Consider the following 23,696-nt stretch of genomic DNA (forward strand, 5'->3'; position numbering starts at 1 on the left):
CCATCAACAACAGCCCGACAGGCCGGACAACCCAGGTCGTGGTGGCCTTACTTTATGCTGCTCCATCTGCCCCTTGTAGCCGTCCACGTCACCCGCCTCCGGCTCCGTCTCCATCTTCTTGATGCGGTCCTCCGTCTGCGTCAGCCAATCAGAGAGCTGCTGCAACTGCTGCTGCTGCAGGTCCATCAGGACCTCGTGAAGTCTGAGATACGGAGGCAGAGGCAGGTAGAGATGGAGAGGAACAGAGTCAGTATATTAGAAAGGTAGCATGACATTTGTAGCATAAGTTAAGAGGTTACAAAGGGTCAAAGCACTCATTCATTTCTCTCCAGTTGTTGAAGATAATTCATGACATCATGTCAACAGTAGCTGTGTGTGCTGTATGCAATATTTACCTCGTAGCAAATAACTCTGGGCAACAATGCAGCCAAAGCACCGTGATGGACAAGTCAAGGCAAGCACACAACCCACAACACACACATACCCACACCCACAGGCACAGTAAGTCATGCTGAACAAATTGTCATGTGGATCGTATGAATGATAATCCAGCGTGTATTTTGGTGTGTGTGTGTGTGCATGTGTATTTTGGTTTGTGTGTGTTAATTCTGGTGTGTGTATTTTGGTGTGTGTGTGTGTGTGTGTGTGTGTGTGTGTGTGTGTGTGTGTGTGTGTGTGTGTGTGTGTGTGTGTGTGTGTGTGTGTGTGAGATTTTGAGTGTGAGTGGGTGCGTGTGTGTGTGTGTGTAACATTGTAAACTTCTACAATAGATTGCGTTCCAGACCGGGTAATTACTGGAATGTCTAATAAAAGCTTAGTTAAATATGTGGCACTTTCATGGAGCGCACATTCCCTGGGGTATTTTGAAGATTGCCTCATAAATCTCAAACCATCATAGACACAGCAGGAAAGGGAATGATGGTGCTAGGGGTGTGTGTGCGCCTGTGTGTGTGTATGCTATCTTATGTGTGTGTGTGTGTGTGTGTGTGTGTGTGTGTGTGTGTGTGTGTGTGTGTGTGTGTGTGTGTGCCTGCGCATGTGTGTTAGTGTGTAAATGTTTATGTGTGTACGTTTATGTGTGTGAGCGTGTGTTCATTTGCAATTTTTGCATGCGTGTTTGTGTTTGTGTGTTTTTCTCAATGTGCTTGATTGTGTGTGCGTGCGCATGTGTTTGTGTGTGTAAATGTGCATGTTTATGTGTTTCTTTGTCCATCTGTGTGAGCCTGTGTGCATGTTAGCGTGTGTGTGCTTGTTTGTGAGCGTGTGTGCATGTGTAAGAATATGCATGTGCGTGCGTGCGTGGGTGTCTGTGTATGTCTGCGTGACAGAGTTCATGTTTTGACACGCTCTTGTGAATGAGTGCCTGTGCACGTGCGCCTGTTTACGTGTGCATGTGCGCCTACCTGGCCTGCCGGTCCATGCTGGCCACGCGGAGGCTCTCCCAGCGGGCGTTCAGCAGGCTCATCTGCTCCCGGATCTCGTCCTCCTCCTCCACCGCCAGGTTGCCCTGGGCGATCAGCTGGTTGCCCGCTTGAAGCACATTACCCACGCTGCTCTGGTGCGCCGTCAGCTCCATCATGAAGGCCTAGCGGGGGGCATCGGGGAAACGTTGAGGTGCAAAATAGGAACCAGCGGTGTACATCGGATATGTTGCCAAACTTTTTGACTCAGGAACTCTGGGTTCACGTTGTGTTGTGATTCGCCCCGTGGTGGTTCTGCTCTGTCGTTCCTAAACCTGAGTCTGTGGCGAAGCCTCAACATGTGTCATGGCTAGACCCATCTTCCCTGTGCTTGAGGCAGAAGTCTGGGATTTGTCAACCCGGGCCCTGTTTTCTGATTTATTTAGGTTGAATGCGGATGAGTTTTAAAATTGGCCCATTATTGGGGAGAACGCTGCAGGCGTAATCCGGCAGAAAACATCTGCAATATAATTCTTTGTGGCAATTACGGGCCGTGAATGTACTTGGTCTTGAAGCGTTTGTTTTTGCCACTGACAGGCTCATATTGTGTTCTGTCATTATGGAAAGGATCCCAGAAAACTTGTTACAAAAACAAGCATTTTTCGGGGGGTACACTAGCGGGGGGTAATTGCTCCAAAATATAACACTGCAGCATGTTTTGGTGGATTGAGGGTGCAGTGTTCTTGCTCAATTCCAACAGATTTCAATAAAGTGTGTGTGTGCATTAGTCCCTTAGACCCAAAATGATCCAAAAATACGGTCCTTTTGGAATAATCCCCAAATTGTCCTTAAAGCAGACATAACCTGATTTCTTATAACACACAGCCCAGTCAGGATACGTGTGTGCGTGCGTGTGCGTGTGCGTGTGTGTGTGTGTGTGTGTGTGTGTGTGTGTGTGCGCGTGCATGCGTCAGCCTCAACACATCTGCCTCAATAGCTTGCGGTGCTAGCACCTTATGATGTCAAGTGGCCAATTGAAAGTGATTGCACACTACAGGAAGGCAAGAAGGGGGAGATCTAGGGTGTTTGTAACCCCTCACCCCTCTAAAAGAAAGGGGGTCGCTGTCTAGGGGTTTGGTATATAAATATAAAGCCATGAGTGTCATTCAATCGACCTGTTTGTCTTCTCCGAGTGCTCTTGACACATTAGGCTTCAACACTTTTGCCTTGTGGCTTTAGGGAGAAGGCGGCCGGCTTAGTGGGCAGAGGTAACAACACCAATCAAACAGGCCGTAGTGAAGGAGGGCTTTTTGTCCCCTGGAAATGCCAGGCTTTGAAAAATAAAAAGGGCTTTGGGCCTCGCTGCTTTCACTACTCTCAACTTCTTTTCTTTGACCTGGATTCCAAATATTAAACTCCAAAGGGAATTTAAGCCAAGGGAATTCTCTCTTTCTCACTCACACTGTCTCTCTCTCTCCCTCTCACAGTTTGTGAGAGAGAGAGAGAGAGAGAGAGAGAGAGAGAGAGAGAGAGAGAGAGAGAGAGAGAGAGAGAGAGAGAGAGAGAGAGAGAGAGAGAGAGAGAGAGAGAGAGAGAGAGAGAGAAATACCAGGCCGTGCAACAAGCCCTCCTTCTCCAGCCCTTATCAAGGAAACTAAGCAGTGGGCCGGCGCACTGCATAATGCCCCGCTCTGCTGTTTCAAACTGAATTCCAGGCATTCCCCGTGCGTGGGGATCGTGTTCCATAGGACACGATTCCATAGGACAGGACTCCTATCTATGGCATAACGCCGCTGCCTTCCACCTCAACCACCGCTCCTACACAACACGAGATACAGGCGGGCATGTCAGAAGCATAGGCCCTAAACTACCTCATATGTGCATTACATTTCATTGTTATCCATATGTTTTTAGATTTCTTTTTGTAATTTTTATGCTTTATTATAGAGTGAGATAGAGAGGAAGGTGTAGGAGCAAAGGACCAGGGGAAGGATTCGAACCCGGGTCGCTACGATCCGGACTGAGCCCACGGTTATCTACATTTTGTGCACCACCACCTCCTCCTCCTCCTCCTCCTCCTCCTCCTCCTCACCTCGTGCGTGTGGAACTGGTCCTTGACCTCCTCCACGTCGTCCGACACCTCCTCCTGCATGTGCAGCGTGTCCTCGGCCGACAGCAGCCAGGTCAGCACCTCCTCCAGCGTGGCCTGGTAGCTGTCCAGGTCCACCTCCAGCAGGATCCCCCCCACCTCCCCCTCCTCCTCCTCCAGCGCCTCCTCCACCTCCTCGTCGCCGCCGTACTCCATCGAGAGGCCGGGGCCACCCCCGGCCTGCTCCGCCGGAGCCCAGCCCAGGCCCTGGGAGAACAACGGAGCCAGGTTGTTATTGTTGTTGTTGTTTTTGTTGTGGTGGTGTTACTGCTGGAACTTTCAGTGCAGACATAGCAGCGGTGTTCCTAGAGGGTAGGAAGTTGGGAGCAGTTGGGAGTTGTACCCCTTTGAATGTCGGCAGTGTTTTGGTGAGCTGAAGTGACTGGATATGAATTGGCTTGAGGAAATGGACGACCAAAATGAACAACTGAAGCTTGGTCATCAAGCAGGATAGAAAACAACTAAATTAGAAGAACTTGATCACTCATCACTATTTCACACTCTCAACCACACACAAAAGAAAATAAAGACCCACACACACACTCTTGATACCCTATTATATAGACAGAAGGACATAAACGAAGTGACACACACATACACACACACACTTCTGATCAATAGGTGAACAGTGTCTATGGAAACTCCAGTGTCCATAGACACAGTGAGTCTATGGACTCCACAGGAGCCATGTCGCAACACAAACAAGACCCAAGACCTCCCCATGCATTTTGATCCCAAGTGTCAGCCAAACAACAAGTGCTTCTTTTAAATAGCCGTGAGCCATCTGGGAGCAGCAGCAGACTGGTCTGTTGGGTTGGCGAGGCACCAGGGAGGGCCCTGCCCCGGCCCTGGGGTGCAATACATCCAGCAGCAGGTCTTTGGACACTGGGAGGCGGGGCCCCTGCGGCCAGCCCGGCAGGTCTGCCCACATTCCAGGGATAGAGCAAAATGTAAAAATAAAAACGGTTGGGGCTGAGGCCTGTGATGGGCCGTGTAGTGCACCGCACTGCCCGACGGAAAACGGCATGCGCTAAGTAAATGCTGCACTGGAACAGACGTCTAAGTTTTTCCGCAATGCTTGCGATACCCATTCACTTTGGATGAGGCAATTACACCATCCGCTGGGAAAACACACAAACCCCTTGAAGGGGTGACTTGGCGAAGCGACAGCCAGCTAAACAGAAGCACTGTCCAATACACCCGCTTCTTACTTTTGGGTAACCTTTAATCTCGAGAGATTGCGAGCGAACTCGCACTCGTTTCAACGCTCATGTCATTCACACAACGACAGCGGCGAAGAAAGGCTCTCGGGCTGAGCTGTCACTACACCGGCGGGGTTAATGAGAGGACTGCAGCAGAGAGGTGCTGACAAGCTCTCCACATCCAGGTGGGAGGTGGGGGGAGCGGGGGCGGAGGTGAGTGGAGGAGGAGGGTCTTTATCAAGGAGGAAGAGAGGGACGGGGAAAGGGAGCGGACTCCAGCCTTCAGCCTAGAGCAATGAGCTGTCGGCTTGTCCCTGTACGGTAGGATAAATGGTAGGGTGGTAGTTGTAGACCGGCGGCTGGAGGGACGATATGATCTTTCCCCTTCAGGCTACTCAGGAAGGAGCGGGCCACGCTGAATGCCGGGGCCGAGTTGCTGGGAAAGGCTTAATGAAGTGGGAGCGGTTGGGGTACAACTAGAGGGCTGTCATTAATTAAGGCTAGGAGAAAACATTTAGTACATCTCTCCCTCAGAGCCAGCCTAAGAGAGGGGCTTGATTCTTGACGAAACCGTAATGCAGCCATTTATTTTATTTTTTAATCTCCTTTGTTTTGTACTTAGTCTTACGCCTGCTATTTCCTTCAAAGGGATTCCTGCAGCAATACCGATCCTTATTGTAGGAGCAAAATCAAAGATGACACCAGGCGCTTTGGAAATGTCAAATAAAGAGGATATGAAGACTCAGAAGCTGACGACAGGCGCCTCAGAAGGTCAGATATATGGTGGAGAAAAACAATAAATCATCCTCCGATTGGGGAATAGGTCGCATTGTTTCTGCGCAGCCGAACAAAAGTGATCACCCGTCGAAAACACCCCCTGACATTTTAAGGCATTCTGAGATAAGTCGTCCACATGTTTGTACAGGCTTTTGTCAAAGAGCGTTTGCTGCAAGGGGAGAGGGCAGTATGAAGGAGAGAATCAACAGCAGAAAGGAGTGACGTGAAAGATTAGAGGAGGGTTGGACAAGAACGACTGTGACCGAGCAATCAACTGTGTTGGTATTCTGGTCAATGGCTGGTAAAACCAGAATCGCAGCATCACTCACTCACAAAACAGACATGAATAAAACGTAGCATGATGAGCACCAAACCACATTGTTCATTCCAAAACAATGTTCCGACGTTCTACAAGTACCAGAAGTCTGGCATAAATTAACTATTTTTCTCATGCAGGCCAAACAGTAGAAGGCAGCAAATGATCTCCATCCGTTCTTCCGTCTACACGTCGGCGTCGGTGCAGCTGACAGAAGCTACTGTGTTTCCGAGTTTGAGGAGGTAGACTATATAATCAGCGAGGGCGGGGGCGGGGGGGGTCAGACCAATGGCTGCACGGACTCTATCCAAGGCTGGGTTTATTAGCTTAGATGTGTATTAATATAACTTGACAGTTTCCATATTCCATATGGCATTTGCTAGGTGTGTAGTGTTTACATCCCTCTATGATAGGTTGTGGTTACTGTATAAAAAAAAGTGGATCCGGTTAGATGACTTGAAGAAGTGACCGCCCCAGCAGTAGGACTATCTGCCCGCGTGAGGACCATGCTCTACTGTTGTTAACAACAAAGAAAGCCTTCATGAGTCCCATCCGCTCCCACCACACCCCTCCCTCCACTCCCAATTTCCATCTCGCTACCACAAGCATTACGCATCACTTCCTAGAGGGGGAAGAGGAAGTGCGCCAGGAAAATCAAATCCTTGTTGGACCAATCAGAGAGCACCGTCTCACACAGACTTTTTCCAATCGGCTTTCCAAACGGCGTGTGAAGCATTTGCAAGCGGGCATTTGAGAGGGAGAGAGACGGAGAGAGAAAGGAGAAGGAAAAAGAGATTGAGGAAGGGAAAAAAAAATGGTAGAGGTGTTTTGGGGACATACTGACACTCGCCATGGAAACATCTCTGGAAAGTGAATATTGGAACTAGCTAGTCTCCCAGGGTGCACGTATTTTTGAGGGGGGTATGCTAACATCTGGCGGAGCCTGCTAAGTAGAGCCCGACCGATAAAGTATTTTTTTAGGCCGATACCGATACAAATATTTGGCTATTTAAAAATCGGATATTCCGATATATCGGCCGATATATATTTAAAAAAGAAATTCCAGAAACGCGTAAGAAAACATAAACAGATTTCCCTAACATTGGTAATTTGTAGTTATTTATGAGTCCTCACTAAAATAATAAGGTAATGCAGTTTAAAAATGTTTTATTGTCACAACAGAAAAGAACATCAAAATATATTAAAGTTCTGATAAATAAAATGTATAAAAATACAAACTTGGGGGGAAAGATGGTGCGATCTACGAGAGAGACGCAAAAGAACTGTCCGTACGAGGCTTTTGTCGGGATAAAAATAAGCAAAATAAAGAATGTTGGCGTTTTTGCACTTGTAAATAGTTAATCGCGTTTGTAGCCTACACTCAGACGTGAACTCATTCTTGCATGCGGGTTTCTTCATTCATAAAAAAATAAAAACATTCGGGAGTATGCAAATTATTCTAAAGAGGTCTAGACTCCGTGAGCAGCCCTGCCTTTTCCAGTGAACCAAGAAAGCCCGCGCCGTGACGAACGGGGGATTTTAGCCCCTTGGTTTTATACAGGAAACTTGAGATAAGACGGTGAAATCGCCGAGCGTGCCAAGCCGCGACCGAACCAGCTTGGCAATCTAAAAAGGCCTAATGAAAAGGAAAAGACGACGAGTTAGAAAGCCGAGAATATGGAGCCAGTTTTGGTAGGCCTACTTCAGCGGCAGAAACAGGGTGCCTACGCCAATCTTTGTACAGAGCCTTCTATGGGCAAAAACTGTTGGTTTATTTTTATTGATCCCTTCGAGAATTTGTGTGTAAAGGGGTGGGTCTAGGCTATGTTCTCGCCTTTCTCCTTTGTAAAGTGCATTGTATTGCTTTTGGGCCGATACTGCTCCCATTCCTTGATTCGTTCTGCCGCAGCACTCAAAACAATTAATTTCGTTCCAATGTTCGTCCAATCCACTCCAATAGTGGTCCTGCATTGAGTATAAATCTAACTCTAACTAATAAATGGTCCAGTTTTAAGTTTCATAGAATATGTATACATTCCGAGGGCATGTTAAATAAGTGCATGCCCCGCCACTCATAACACACTTGTAAAATGCAGTCGTCAATTGATGGAATGGGTTATTTCATACATCCTCACAACCAAAATTTGGAATTAATCAAATAAATTACAGATAAATAATACTGAAATGGCTACTTTTTGGTTGAACACATTTGAACGAAATATTTATGATCCCCCAATGTTGACCTGAAGTTGGCGCCACTAATTGGTAGACTGTCGGAATGGCGGTAGGCCTACTTAGGTGTCTGAATGGGGGCATGTTTGAATGGCCGCATGTAACCAGTGTTTGGAGCGTTACTTTAAAACAGTAGTTATAGTTACTCACTACTTGTTCCAAAAAGTAACTGAGTTAGTAAATTAATTACTCTATAATAAAAGCAACTACTTACCAGGAGAAGTAACTATTTGCGTTACTGTTAGGGCTATCTGTCTTGTCGCGCTCAATGAATGACTTCGCAATGTTCTTGAACCTTCCTACGTCAATCGACGCGATCGTCCGCGATCATCTGTTGCCAGGCAGGTTTGGAATGGATTACGTATGGATTACGTACCCGGTACAAATTTGGCACCCGGTACAAATTTGGTGTGACAGCGCCCGTGTCCTGCTTGTGTGTAAAAACACTGGTTCCGATTGGCTACCATGAAACATGACTCTGCCTTAGCCAATCATAATCGCTTATCTCGTTGTTAACCCACCCGGTCTCCTTACTAGCAGTTTGTCTTTGGAGCCAGGGCTGCGTTCGGATTAAGCAGTTCAATTCAATAAATTCATAGTATCGCACCGCATTTAACGTACAGTAACGGTAACGGCGTTGTAACGACGGAAACAGTTATTAGTTAGATTACACCGTTACTGAAAAAACAACGGCGTTACCTAACGCCGTTCTTTTAAACGGCGTTATTACACACACTGCATGTAACCATAACAATGGTAATGTGTACTATGGACAGTACGGAACCGGGACGGAGTAAGGCTGTGACGTACAAGTTGTTCTGTGCTGTGTCCTGATTGGCTGAAGAGAAATAGCTACGTCATTGCGTTCTAAAACTGGACCTGGCAATTTGACATGTTCAATCTCTGACGACTCCTTGCAGCAACGACCAGTTCACACTGTTGCAACTTTTCCCCTGCGACGTTCCAAAACAGTCTCGTTGCAAGGCGAATCTTTGGTCTGAACTGGGCTAAGATATGAAACTCAAAGTCCTTTGAGCAAAAACACAATAACCCAAATAAAAAAAATATATATATATATTTTTGAAAATATTCATTAATCTGCTATTATAAATGCCGATACCGATAGTTTGGAAAATGCCTAATATCGGCCGATAATATCGGCCCGCCGATATATCGGTCGGGCTCTACTGCTAAGGCTTCTCACCAGGCTGATGTGGAAAAGCTACGTTGTCAACAAGTGGCAGCAGGTTCACGTATCATGTCATCCGTGGAACAATTTGAATAATGCCCAAATGTATCAAGCTATTCAAACAAGGAATATGGCATTGAAGTTGAATAGGTGCAGAGATTACAGTTGTATGCAAAACGGAAATGTTTGCATTGGCCAGTATTTAACCACTGAACCCTAACCTGACTCCAGCTGCAGCTACGGTTACAGTGTGTAGGTGTAAGGCCGTCCATGGGCATGTCAGAACAGTGAATCACGGGGTTTCTACTCCCCAGTCGCCTGCCATTCATATTACAGGCTCTGAAGGAAAACCCCTTCAATTGGAAGGTGAGAATGACTAATTTTACCCAAAACACACACACACACACACTCATCTAATAAAAAATGTAACAGATATAGCAAGTCATAATTGACCTTCCATAGCCTTATTTCCTCATACTTTAAATAGGAACCCGTCAAATAAACTCACACCATGAGTGGTGGGAACAGGAAAGACCAAATGGGGATTTATGTATCACTGGTTGGAGGAGCCTTTGGCTGTTTATCACCCTAACGGGATGGACACTTGTCATCGTCACGGCTATAAACGGCCTTTACAACAACATCAACAGCCTTGTTAAGACCAGGCACAAATACTTTGAAAGCAAGTTTATAATACAAATAAAAAGGTAATTAAGCAACATTATGCTCTACAACAATGGATCTCAACCTTTAACTTTACGTGGACTACTGAATTGTCATCAGGAACTTTTGCGGACCACCTCGTATTCAAACAGTAATAAACAGATCAATAAACACGCAGTTGCTGAGCAAAGTGCCTGCCCCCACTTTATACACATGTATTACTGCAAGAAAGTGGCCAACTGGAAACAGTGGAAGATTTAGCCACAGTGGGTTAATGAAGCCAACACAAATTAACAATACATTCAAAACATTTCATGGGATTCACAAAACCACACCGTTTTTTTCATAATTATTCAGTATTTTCAGCCAAACTACTGAATTAACTAAACAATATTTATCATATTTATTTATAATGATCTAAGTGTGTCTTTTTTCAAGAATGAAATCCTGCATACCACGTGTGTGTGTGTGTGTGTGTGTGTGTGTGAGAAAGTTAGGGATGAGGTAGAGATGTAAAGGGAATTAAAGAGTGTATGAGACTCACTGTGCCTCTGTGCGTGTGCGTGTGTGAGGCTGTGCGTATGCGTACCTGCGGGCTGAGGCCGGCGGGGGGTCCGTCCTCGGTCTTGAAGCGGCGGGGCAGGGTCTCCACCTCGCGGATGGCCTCCATGGTGACGTCGTGGGGCAGCACGGCGAACAGCGACGTCACGTACATGATGATGGACTTCTTGTCGGGCAGCTGCACCGCCACGTCTGGGACAGAGAGGACGGAGGGGCCCGTTAGAGAGAGGGGCCATCCTGAGGGCCGCACAACAAACTACTATACCCAGAATCCCCTTCGAAAAGGAATGGGAAGTTCCAGCGGATACCTTCTGGGTCCAGGAGCCTGTCCACGGCCAGCTGTTCTTTGGCGACGGTGAAGGCGTGGTCCAGTCGCTCCACGGGGCTCATGCGGACCACCTGCTCCCAGCGGAACACGTTGGGTCTGAGGTCACACGCAGCAAAGGAAGACACAGGTCATTATTATTGAACAGGCATGCAGAAAACACACTGGAGGTTGGTGGCACGGGACTGGAATGGGCAAAGCTCATCTGGTGCCAACGTGTTGCTTGCATGATCCTTACGATAACAATGGAATCATAGTGAAAGTAACAGGTAAATTTTTTTTAAATTAAGGGAAACAGGCGGGTTTCCCACAGTATTATACAAAACTATAAGATAATCTTAACTCCGTTCACTCTCTGTGTATAGATCAGGCTGCAGGAAAACAGTCTGACAGCCTGCATGAAAATAAGCATAAATGGTCCACCTGTAAAAGAGTGCATCCCCCCCCTTGAATGGGCAAAACTCATCTGGTGCCAATGTGTTGCTTGCATGATCCTTACGATAATGATGGAATCATAGTGAAAGTAACAGGTACATTTTTTTAAATAAATGGAAACAGGGGCGGGTTTCCCACAGTATTATACAAAACTATATCATAATCTTAACTCCATTCACTCTCTGTGTATAGATCAGGCTGCAGGAAAACAGTCTGACAGCCTGCATGAAAATAAGCATAAATGGTCCACCTGTAAAAGAGTGCATCCCCCCCCCCAGTCTGACGGCGAACCCCACCACCTTAGCTAACACATTTTCTGCGGGAAACCCTTAGGATTGTTGGTAGGTACTCTGCTCCACGGGTGTCGCGCTTCCCCTGTGGTCTGTTTTCAACATCTGCGACATTCCTGCAGAAGAGCAGATATGTAACAGGGACTACCATTATGTTCGGCAGCCCTGGATGTGCCCAGAGGAGTGGGGGGTGAGTCTTGAGCGATACAACGGTACGCATGTGTGTGTGTGTGTGTACAAGGGGTCACAGAACCTTGACTCTCGTCCTGCAACAGCGCCTTCATATGAAGCATAATATACACAACACAGGCCCACATGCTCTCACACATGCTCTCTCACACACATACGCACACACAAGCTCTCTCACAAACACTTAACATGAGAAACAGGGTTGGGTCAGGCTGTGTATACACACCCCGCGTACGCACTGACCCTCTCAATGGCTAACATGACCTTTCCCCAGAAACACAGCAGTGTATTCCAGGCTCTCTTGGCACACACACACACACACAAACCAGTGACTTTTGCTGCATTCCACACCTTCGTCTCCCACAGCATTCTCTATGCATTCATGCGATAGAGAACCTGTGTGTGTATCCAACTATAGAGCTGTAGAGTAATCCGACTGCAACTGCTGCAATTAGTTGGGGCTGCAATCGCCTTGTGCAGTCATGTGTCCAACAGAGCCTTAAAATAAGAGCTACTTTTTTTATCAGGGTACTTCTCAGCCAATTCGGCACCTTTGCTATGGCCCTCCTTCCATCCATGGTTCTGTGTTCCAACTCAGTCTTTCCTTCTTTTTTATCCATTTTAAGTCTTAGTGTTTGGGGGTGTCTTATAATGTGGGGCTGTGAAGCCTTTTGAGGCTGTAAATGTGTTTAAAAGCCATACAAAATAAAAAGGAGCTTGAGCATTGTGGAAGTCGATAGCAGGGAGCGAAAGTGATGTTTTATCTTTATGTATAGTGAATGACCCTGCGTCCCTTTTCACTCCCGGCTAGGGCTATCAAAGTAGGTTTTAGATTAGTGCGTCACGACCTATGTCCAGTACAGCACGAAACATTCCTGAAGAAAACCTAAAAGACAATCAGTAAAACACTGAATGTGTATTTTGCATAAATAAGAAGAGGACAAGGGGAACGTGAAAAAAAAGATATGCTCTTAAAACAATTGGCCTCCAGTTAGATAAAGGACTCTAGACCATGTATCCAGTATCAGGATATGGATGATTCACCCAGTTAATTATGATGAGTAGCATTCCTCACAGTAAAAGTGCGGCATATCAAATGTAGCAACCTTTAATTAAGGCCTGGGATAAACTGATAGCTGACCTATTGTTAGATAAAAATGGTTTACACTCAAACTGAACCCTCCCCCCATAACAAAACAACATGCTATATCTGCCTGCACTGATCTGACAATGACATGGTCTGTACCAACGGCATCCTGATACACTACAGTCTAACAACCACGCCTAATGTCCATTGTGTTGAATGCAAGTTGCTCTGGATTTAAGCGTTGTGTAAACAAATGTGTAAACTCTTGTGCGAGTGGAATTGACCACGCATTGATGCACGTGCACACCCAACTCGAAACTCCTTGTCCTCGCATAACAGAACCACATCCCAGAGACCCCAACACCCCAACCCCACTAAGGTCAAAAACAACCCGCGTCCAGCCCCATATCCCCCTTCCACCTTGCCCCCCCGCTTCACCCCCAGCCCGGACCTGAAGCGCTGCAGGATGGCGTTGAAGGCCAGGCCGTCGGCCCAGCTGGTGGTGAAGTTGAGCACGTTGACGTCGGCGCGCGCAGCGCTGCACTGGCGCACCCAGCTCAGCAGGATCTTCTCACTGTTGGTCTGCTGCAGGTTGGACATGATGTCCTTCATGATGTCCTTCACCTGCGAGCATGTGCACGCACGCACGCACACGCACACACACACACACACACACATACAAAGATGGACAAGCAGATAGTCAGATCAACAGAGAGAACATAAAAGGTAGACAAGGCAACGCACGCACAAAACAAAAATACACGCACACACACGAAACATAAGCCGGATGTGTGAAACAGTATAAAGACGAGAAAACGGTATTTGTGAAGACATTCTTTTTTTCCTTCCTCTTCCGTCGCCTAGGAAACCTGCGTCCACATGTGTCAAAACACTCCAGCAGGTAAGCTCCTTCAGAGGCTGTAAGGTGAAGGTATGCGTGGTGCGCACAGGAACGCGTCCACACATCCACATGGGCTTTGTGACTGTGTGCTCACCTGCCAGTGGAGGATTATGCTCCAGATGAGGCCCAGAGTCAGCTTACGGTTTCCATCCACTATGTCCGTCCCACCGATGTTGACCAGGTCCACCTGAGGTGCACACACACACGCACACACACACACAATAAAGGAAGAGAGAAGGCAAAAGGGAGAATCGTAATTATTCTTAGGATAAGTGTCAAAAATATTAAATAAATATTTGGCCTATAAGACCTTTGAGAATGGACCGTTGATTAAGGGCTATACAAATAAAATTGGATTGAATTGAATCGAATAAGCTTCCACTTACACACACACGTTTTATGATGGTAAAAAAAAGAAAAGAAATGCGTGGATGAGTTCAGGTTTAACTGAACATAATAGGACTCATAATAACAGCCTTGCATTGCTGCATCCTTCCCCCGCTCACTGGCTCCTCCTGAACACACGCATACCATCAGACACACTGCGTATTAGGGCTGACAAGTTCCGGCCGGTTGATGGATTGTTTGGTTGATGCACTTGTTCGACCAAACTCTCATTGTTCAGACAATCGCTGTCCCTTTCATAAGTAAAAAGCCCGTCCTCTTCCATAATTTTCGCAGGCAGGAGGACCAAATGCAGACAGATTTTTTAAGTGATGCAAGTGTTTGAAATATAGAGTGGTGCCATAAATAAATGGTAAATGGACTGCATTTACATAGCGGTTTTTTTACCAGTGGCCACTCAAAGCGCTTTACAATATTGCCTAATGTTCACCCATTCATGGACATATTCACACACCGACGGCGGTGTCAACCATACAAGGCAACAGCCAGCTCGTGGGGAGTGGTTAGGGTTAGGTGTTTTGCTCAGGGACACCTCAACACTCCAGGAGGAGCCTTGGATCAAACTAGCAACCTTAGGCTAGCAGGCTGGAGTGGAGTACACTGTGGCGATTTAATTAATCTAGAGTTAACAGGCATATTTATTAAAGTACTTTTTTTGCGACCAATCGATTGGCTGCAGAGTTGTCTTATTTTACCCCAACCAAGATTTCCTTTGATTGGCTACAGCCCTAGTGCTTATTATCATCCTCATTATTATAATTAGGTGTGTGTGTGTGTGTGTGTGTGTGTGTGTGTGTGTGTGTGTTATACCTAACCAAGTATGCAGTGATTACATGTAAATACTGTGGAGGGGATTAAAGGGGGAGCGAGTCGGATATGAGTGGGTCAAGTGCATGCTCTCACTGCAGAGTGACCCTCCTCCCCTCGCTGACCCATCCCAGCTACAATTATTGAGCTCTCTCTTTCCCTCACTAAGGAATGCACAGGCAAAACGCCAGCAGCCAGACAGTCACGAAAACACAGATAGAGCACATACCTGTGGCTAGCACGCATCACGCCTGCAAAAGCTTTCTTTAAAAGGCGACGTATTATACCACCAGGTGTGATTGTGATTAGCCGTTAGAAGCCGTTTGGAAGATCTACCTTGTAACGGCTAATGACACCCACACCTGGTGGTATAATATGTCACCTTTAAAAACCATTTGCGGCCCACGACATCCCTGCAGAAAAGCTCTCTCAAAGCCTATCCTGTCCTTGGATGTCCACCGGGTTCAGTGCAGCGTTACAGCCTCCGTGTGGATACTGACCACGCCTGGCCCGCCTCTCCCTCCCTCCCCATGGCATGTCAACAAGGCCAGATATGCCGCAGGGTTGGTGTCTGGCTGCCATCATGGCTGCGAGAGGTTATCCATTTTTGAACACGCACGCATGGAATCTTTGCCCCCCCCCCCCGCTGCAGCTCTCCCCATGGGCACGCCTCCTATCTCTGCCGCAACGCTCTCTCCTGCCGCTACTGAGGCGGGAAGATTGGCCGTTGTATGGAAAGAGAATGGGTGGTGGTTGGCTCAGACTACCGCACTGAATAGCTGGGGTAATGACGAACACACTTTGGATGTGCATCAACACCTCCCAGCCTCGCCATAAGGCTGAGTTTACAGCCAGACACGCCCATCCACACGCAGTTTTCATTGTGGAGGAGACAAGACAAGGACAACGTTAAGCGACCAGACCACGGCCTCAGCTCTGTTACGGCTCCGACTGCTTCTGGTTTCTTATTCACTCTTGGGGAAGAGAGTGTGTCTGTGTCTGTGTCTGAGTCTGTGTGTGAGTGTGTGTTGGGGAGGGGGCGAGCGGGGGGCTGGGTCAAGTGAGGTAAGCTGGTGTCCTCTGGGGATCAGGCATGGAGGATGACACACACACGGGTGAAACGACACCAGATCCGGGAAGGCTGCGTGGCCAGGGATGTGGCATGGCTCCTTCGGCGCCTCGAATCAGGGTCAGGGGTCAGAGGGGGAGGCGGAGAAGAACCAAACAAAACCCCGCCCCCAGGGTGTGGTGACCACGGGACGGATTGGGTTACTCACGTTGCTCTGATGCAGGACCTGGAGCACTTTGTTGACGTTGTTGAGGGCGTGTACCCGGCTGGACCCTCGCTCTTTGGTCTGGAGAAAAGACAAGAGAAGGAAAGAGAAAGAGCAAGGTTGGGTTAGCGGGTCAGACTTCAAGTACTAGTCAGAGAACCGGGAGAACCGGGAGCTCCAGGCTGAAGGATTCCGACACGTCCATCGCTTTGGATAAGCGCACCTGGTGAATGAAATGGTACTAATATTAACCGTAATTATCATAACCTCAATGAGCCAAACTGAAGAGTTCAATTGTGTTATGGAAGACATTGTTCAGACCGCATTAACCACGGCGCACCCCGTCTCACCGTGCACTTATCCTACACCATTACACTGTCAGCCACAGTCTTTGTGCTCATGGAAAGAAGGGCAGATTTACCCTGCGCCAGGCTGCCAACGCAAAGCCCTGCTGACAACCAGCCCACAGCAGCCGGTGTGTGTGTGTGTGTGTGTGTGTGTGTGTGTGTGTGTGTGTGTGTGTGTGTGTGTGTGTGTGTGTAAATTCTGTTAAAATATTACATGATTCATGCAGCAACAACACACTAAAAGTAAGGCCTCAACCCATAGAATCTTGACACACACAAATGTGCACACACACACACACTGACCAGGGCAGTGCCTGTGAGTCCCTCCAGCAGGTCCAGAAGCTTCCGTCCATCTCTCAGGTCGGAGAACATGTCTTTGATTGGCGTCTTCCCAGCCTGTGGACACAACCGCAGGGTTGATAGCATGCGTCTTCCACATCAAAACGTTTTGACCTCATCTTCAACTAAATCCCCAACTCAAAGGGGCCATCTTACCACAGCCCTTAACCTAACAGGACACCATGTTGTTTAATCTGCCTCGAAAATACCTCAACAACGCTGATAAAGGATTACGTCATCAAGGAAGGTGTACCTTTAACAGATACAGTTGCACAAGTGCAAATTGGAAACACAAATTGTTTCAAACATCAAAATATTACAAATATACTATACTTCGTTAAATCCTAATCATTATCATATTGCAAAACCTAATTTGAAGGCGAAAATAACAATAATGGTACTATCTATAACTAATTAACAAAAAAAAAATGCTACATAAATACGCATCCTATCTCGTGAATATCTTCCAAAGCCTGGGAAGATAGGGTCAGGCACCACAGCTGTGATCTCAAGGGAGGACAGCTCTTACAAACACCATAAACAAAACTTAAGGTCACACTAAAATAGCCCCCTCAACTATAACCTCAAATTAAAACAAGTCATTCCCATTTTTATGCGTTAGTTGGTAGCCTGCTTCTATGTTTGTTTGTTTTACTGACAAATTATTCCTCTGGTTGAGAGCAGAGTATTTTTGGGGGATTTAACATTACCTTGGAGAACTGTGCATTAAGCCATTTGGTGAAAGTTTTCTTCTGTACCGTATCATGCTCATCTGTGGAAAAAAAAGTTTAAAAAAAAAGAAAAGGCAAACAACAGATTAGTATACAATGGAAGCAGACAGGAAAAGTGCAGATAAACTAAATTTTCTCTGAATATTTGAGACCGCAACGAACAACAACTACATGTCGACGAGCCCAGCTTGGACAGTCCATTTCAGACCTGTCGTTTTGACTGAACCCGCACAGGCTTTGGTATTTGTCCCAAAGTATTACCTTAAAATGGTCGGTGGTACACATCAAAAAAGAAAAGACATTAAGAGACTTGGAGGTTAGAATGAGGACAAAGTCTTATGTGTTTGGAGCATCTGCAAGATTAACGATTACAACTACTACAGCTTTCAAAGTAGGGGTATTAAAAAAAAGAAAAGGTTTTTCTTGCACAGCCCTCAGATCAATCCTTGTAGCCTAAATTATTTGGCGTTCTCCACCAGCATCTCGCGCTCTTGTAAACTGTTGATGACTGACAAACAGCCGGGTCAGAGGTGAGGCTGTGGTTGCTACAGGGCTCTGGGCTAATGTCACGGAGTAAACATAGGCCAATGGAAGAACTCCCCCTGCCTATTCCTTTATTCCACTGAGTTTCTTTACAGAACAGAATGCGATGCAAATTTATTTTTTCTGAGTCACACTAGATTGGAAGAAAAAGGAGTTATGTACCTGATCGCAACTGCACACAGATGCATGGTACATTTTTATTATCATGATTTTTTGAAGCCATCAGTTAGTATTGGTTCAGCATCTAATAAAAATTAAAAGTCAAATACATGGTCACATACAGCAGGCAAAAAACGTGTAATGAAACAACAGGACTGTATTTACGACTAAATTACGACAACGAATCTGCATTTATACTAGCTGTAGTTGCAATTTATTTTTTATGCATTTGGTTTACAGGAGATTTATGGGAGACCATTCGGAGGAAGACTCTAAAGAGCAGCCATCAAGCCAAGCCTTCCGACGCTAACCACCGTAACCTTAAATGGAAGGAGCTACATAGCAGCCTGGGGCCTTCATGTGGAGTTATGGCTGAAGAAATACCACTGCTTAACACTCAAAAAACAAAAAAAATAAATTCTCTGAACTTGTTGAAATATGTGGTTAATGATGACACTGAACTGGGAAAAATAAAAGACCATCGACAAGGGTCAAAGTGTGTGTGTGTGTACATAAACCAGAGTCTGGGCTAACCAACCCACTGTTTTGCAACCAAACTCTGTGCAAAGTCCCATGGCCAGAACACAAGGTCAAAGGTTATGATCACCAGCCCTGTAGGTCATCATCGTCTTTGTCTGAGGTGTTTTAGGAGCACTGTGTGTGTGTTTGAGGAGCTCTCTCTCTCTCTCTCTCTCTCTCTCTCTCTCTCTCTCTGCTGAGAAAGCAGAGGTTTATAAACAAGAATGCAGCCAGGCTGATGGTGAGAGGGGGAAGAGGAGAGGGGGAGGAGGAGGGTAAAGAGGTGAGAGCAGCAGTCAGATAATGGATCTACGGGAGGGGGTTGAAAACCCCTAAAACAACACTTAAAAGTGGATCTAAAAACGTAAATATGATGCCTCTGACTGGGGTCCTCCACACAAACAGCCACGCTCTGCCGCGGTACAACTCCTGCACCTCATCTAACCCAGCCTTGGAGGAATTCACCAGGCTTTCAAGACTCAGAACTCTCCTCAACAGCTGGAGAGCATCTAAACAGCACATGCAGGGTTTTGCGTGAAGAAGTGCTGAAAAGACAACGTGAAGGGCGGAGGGATCCAGGAGAGAGCGGGAGTGAGGTTCAGCAGGAGGTCCAGGTGCCAACAGGTGTGTGCAGGTCCGGGGTCGTTTTGAAAATGCTTGTTGCTGCCCAAACAGAGGTTAGGGGCCAAGCCAGGGGCCAGGGCGGGCCCCTGCCCCCTCCCCATAGCTACTCATGTCAGCCGCTACACAGCAGTTGGACCATAACCAAGACATGTCCCAACGGAGAGACAGAGTCAGAGAGGACATTAAAAACAAGAATGAAGAACTGCCCGCAACATAAAATGAGAAGGCCATTACTGGTGATCTTTCAACAGGATATAAACTTCCCTTTGATGAGGATAACCTCGAGCAGGTGCCTGCGGCCCTTACAGTCTTTCTCAGAGAGAATGAGAGTGAGAGAGCGAGCGAGAGTGAGAGAGCGAGCGAGAGAGAACAAGAGCGAGCGAGCGAGAGAGAAAGAGAGAGAGACACCCACACACACACACAAGGTTGCCAGTGGGCTTAGGTCTCCTGGGCTCATCAACCTGCCACCTCTGTGAGACAATGAACCCGATTCATCCCTGATCCAGCCCAGCCCGGCATCCGCCCCCCCACCCTGGCTACTCCATCTTCTGCCCAGCACAAGAATGCCTTACTGGCACATGGATCAAAAGAGCAGTGCTTTGGATATAGGCATTAGCTGTATCGATGAAGGCTTGGAGGGTGGAGGATGGAGGGTGGATTTGTAACGGCAACCCCATCCACTAGGCCTATTCCCCTCATTTTATTTTTGAATAGTGGTAGTCCTATTGAAAAGTCAATTATAGACCTCATTAAAAAGCTATAACAGGCTTTCTAATTTTGAAACCCTGCCACTGACATAGGATGAATGATTCTGTGGTCGATTGTTTGTGGGTTTCGATTAGGGGTGTAACGGTACACAAAAGTAACGGTTCGGTACATACCTCGGTTTTTAAGTCACGGTACGGTACGGTACGGTTCATAGTTAAGGGGAACATTTTTTAAAACTGCTTGTTTGTCAACAACGGAGAATGGCCGTAGATCAGCAGCAATGAAAACACCAATAAACTTGGTTATGGCATTTGCATTTCTGAATTCCCAGACAGGGGTTGTTGAAATAGTGTCGTGAGCTGGGTTTGCACAGCTCGTTTTTTTTCCACAGCAACAGTGATTGTAACACCTGGATGGTGCGTTTTCAAATGCGTGTGGGATGTGCATTTCTGGCAAAAAATACACGGATACACGCACATACAATGACACAGGGAGAGGCAATCTGTTTATTTCAACAACTGCGCCATCAACATTCGACATCAAAATTATTTCAGGGTGGGCTTCGGCAGATAGACCTACATGCGCCGAAAACGGATCGCTATTTATTTATTTAATTATTTATTTATCGAACTAGACACGTCAAAAATATAACTTAACACGATGTGTCTTTTTACAATTTATTTGTTACCAGCATTCGTAGCGTTGATCAGCAGAAAAATAGTCCGCCAAAGACGTTGACGTCGCTTAGCAACCGAGGACGCTATTCACCACCGGAAGTTGTGAAGGCCCATGCAAGTCAACGGAGCGTTCAACAGCATTGAGAAGATCCGTGTAATAAATAGCGATAGTCCCATTCATTATTCGACTCCAACTATTCGACGATCGTTGCCCGCTATGTACGCCACATTTACGTACCGCGGTACACCTCTGTAACCCCTCCGAAGTGCCTGTACCGTGACGGTTCGGTACAAATACGTGTACCGTTACAGCCCTAGTTTCGGGGTGTATAAATGTACTTAAACTGAATGCTTAAAGTTCAGTTATTTTTGTATAATTATTTTTTATAAATAAATAGTCGATAAAGATCCATGTTCAGCAAACGACTATGAACTCAACTACATTAATCAACACCTTTAAACAAAATCCTATTGCTTGGTTAAAAAGGGTTCAGTATTGGGTATGCATTGCTAAAACTAGCAAATTAAATCAATCACCTGTTCATATTAAAATAGCTTAGAAAAAAGCAATAAACTACAATGAAAAAAAACAAGTAAAATAAAAAAAGAAGGCCCAGACCAATGGTGTGAACAAAGTGGTTCTGTGAATAACTCTCCCAAGCTCATACACAGGAAATGGGAAGTAATTATTAACTTTGAGAAACAGCCAAACAAGACCTTTATGGGATGCATGGTCATATACTTGATATCCTGTCTGGTCGGAGGGGGCCTGCAATTACAGAGAGGAGGGCCAAGCCGAGCCAGAGGTTCATCAAAGCATTTCAGCCTTTATATGAAAAGAAAATAAGAAACTACACACAAAAGTCCCCATGTGCCCACATAATTCAAGCGAAAAGCAACACCATGCACATGTTCACACACACACACACACACACGAGTACCCGCTGACATGCACACACACACTGACGCATATGCATATATTCAGTAACCCTAGCAACAGCAGGGAGAGGCTGCTATTTGCACTGGCCAGGTCCTGAGTGAGGGGCTTGCACTCAGCGAGGACGGGTTAGGTCAAACAGGAAGTACTGATTACATCGCATGGAGGGATCCCATCGGGCTCGTCCAACAGCTGATCTCTCTCTCGCACACACACACACACACACACACACACACACACACACACACACACACACACACACACACACACACACACACACACACACACACACACACACATTATCAGCCGCCCACCATCAGCAACACGCTGATATACACGGCCATGCAAATACTCATATACAAACAAACAAACAAAGCGCACCATGTAGATCATCAGGGCTTCAGGATATTTGCAGTTAGAAGTCAAATAAACAAGGAATTTGCCTTAAAGACAGGGTAGGCAATTTGGAGAAACCAGCAAGAGAAAGTTAGATTTGGAGAAAAAACTAAAAATACCACTAAACCCTCCACGACTCCCTCCAGCCAAGTTAGAAATAAGACAATTTGAATCCTGGATTTCTGTTGGGATAGAGAATTTTAACAAATGAAATATGCTTCGTAAGGAATTGCCCTCCTACCTTTAATGATTTGGGGCCGACACAGCTAAAGAAGGGACTGTGTTCTCGATTCATTTTCATTCATGTTATTTTAATGGCCCTCATCAATTGTCCACATTTTCCATGACTTCAGACTTCTGAATGTCCGGCCCTCCCTCAAAAACCTGACACACTCCTAGCAGCCTCATGACGCAATGGGGGCCGTGTGTGTTTTGGCAGCCCCCATGAAAACCCCAAACTTAGAACAAGGAAGGGAAAGGGAAGATTCCAGCAGAAAATAAAAAGAAGCCATTAAAAAAGGAACTTTTGCCTGGAGTGCAGGGCTGGTGGTGTGTAAATGTATACAACCCTTTTAAACCCGACCAGGACAGCGTTTCCCACACACAACTCTAGCCTCCACAGGCTCACAGGTGGGAGGGACAGACAGTGACCACACAGATTGTGTGTGTGCGAAGGTGTGAGACAAGTAAACATCAGCGCTGGCGGTGTCGTTTTGGAACAAACGGTGTTGACCCCAAAACCAACTGTCTACCGCGTTGACCACAACGGCCAGACCAAGCGTAGGATGTTTTGTGTTCATATCGCTGGGTAAGCGCTGGGGGGGTTTTAAATATGGAATGCAGACAGCAGATGGTAAAAAACATTACGTTTAGTATCTGTTAAACGAAAACATGCGCGGTCAAGAAGTTTGTAAACTCCCCGACATGAAGCATACCGAGGAGTTTCCTGAACTGAGAAGCTCAAGTTGACGGTTCCTACCAGCTAACAGCTGCTGTAAGTGCAGTCTCTTCTCGTGCACACACACACACACACACACACACACACACACACACGCGCGCACACGCACGCACATGCACGCACAAAACCTTTTGTCACTATCCCTCCTGCAGACCATTCACACACAATGGCACGCTCCGTGCATGCGGCAACACGTCAGCCAGACAACACGTATTCGCTCCCCATCGCCGGGCCGAGACGGTGCTCCCGGTTCAACTCCTGTGGTGCCGCGCGGGACGCACAGAATTCCCGTAATTCCTCTGGCATTCCTGCCTGCTATGGCTCGTGCGGTCACTTGCCCGAGCTTGCCCCGGCGCGAGAAGCCCCGTCGACAACGCGTCCTCGGAGCCCGGGTTTTGGGGGAATTTGTAGGAAAAAAGCATGCCTGCGTGGGGCAGATTAACCGATATCCACACTGAGCTCTTTGAATGGCCCTGTGTGAAGCCAGGCCTGGCTAGCCAGGGTTGGCGCTGTGTGTGTTACTGTAATTGTAGTGGAAGGGTGTGTGTGTATAACA

General features: G+C 46.7%; 1 protein-coding gene across 6 annotated transcripts in view; it reads right to left on the reverse strand.

Annotated features, from left to right (window-relative positions):
* Positions 1-23,696, reverse strand: part of utrn (utrophin) — a 181,373-nt gene that overhangs the window by 147,596 nt on the left and 10,081 nt on the right. For all 6 annotated transcript variants that reach the window (XM_079753662.1, XM_079753661.1, XM_079753665.1 and 3 more), the window contains 10 exons: positions 17,599-17,660; positions 16,853-16,945; positions 16,206-16,283; positions 13,811-13,903; positions 13,267-13,439; positions 10,798-10,913; positions 10,518-10,681; positions 3,493-3,756; positions 1,404-1,585; positions 52-202 (listed from right to left, as the gene is read on the reverse strand). In XM_079753662.1, coding sequence (XP_079609788.1) covers positions 52-202; positions 1,404-1,585; positions 3,493-3,756; positions 10,518-10,681; positions 10,798-10,913; positions 13,267-13,439; positions 13,811-13,903; positions 16,206-16,283; positions 16,853-16,945; positions 17,599-17,660 — 1,376 coding nt within the window. The remainder of the gene's footprint in view (positions 1-51; positions 203-1,403; positions 1,586-3,492; positions 3,757-10,517; positions 10,682-10,797; positions 10,914-13,266; positions 13,440-13,810; positions 13,904-16,205; positions 16,284-16,852; positions 16,946-17,598; positions 17,661-23,696) is intronic.

This window comes from Pollachius pollachius (assembly GCF_949987615.1).
Source record: "Pollachius pollachius genome assembly, chromosome: 16".
Lineage (NCBI taxonomy): Eukaryota > Metazoa > Chordata > Actinopteri > Gadiformes > Gadidae > Pollachius > Pollachius pollachius.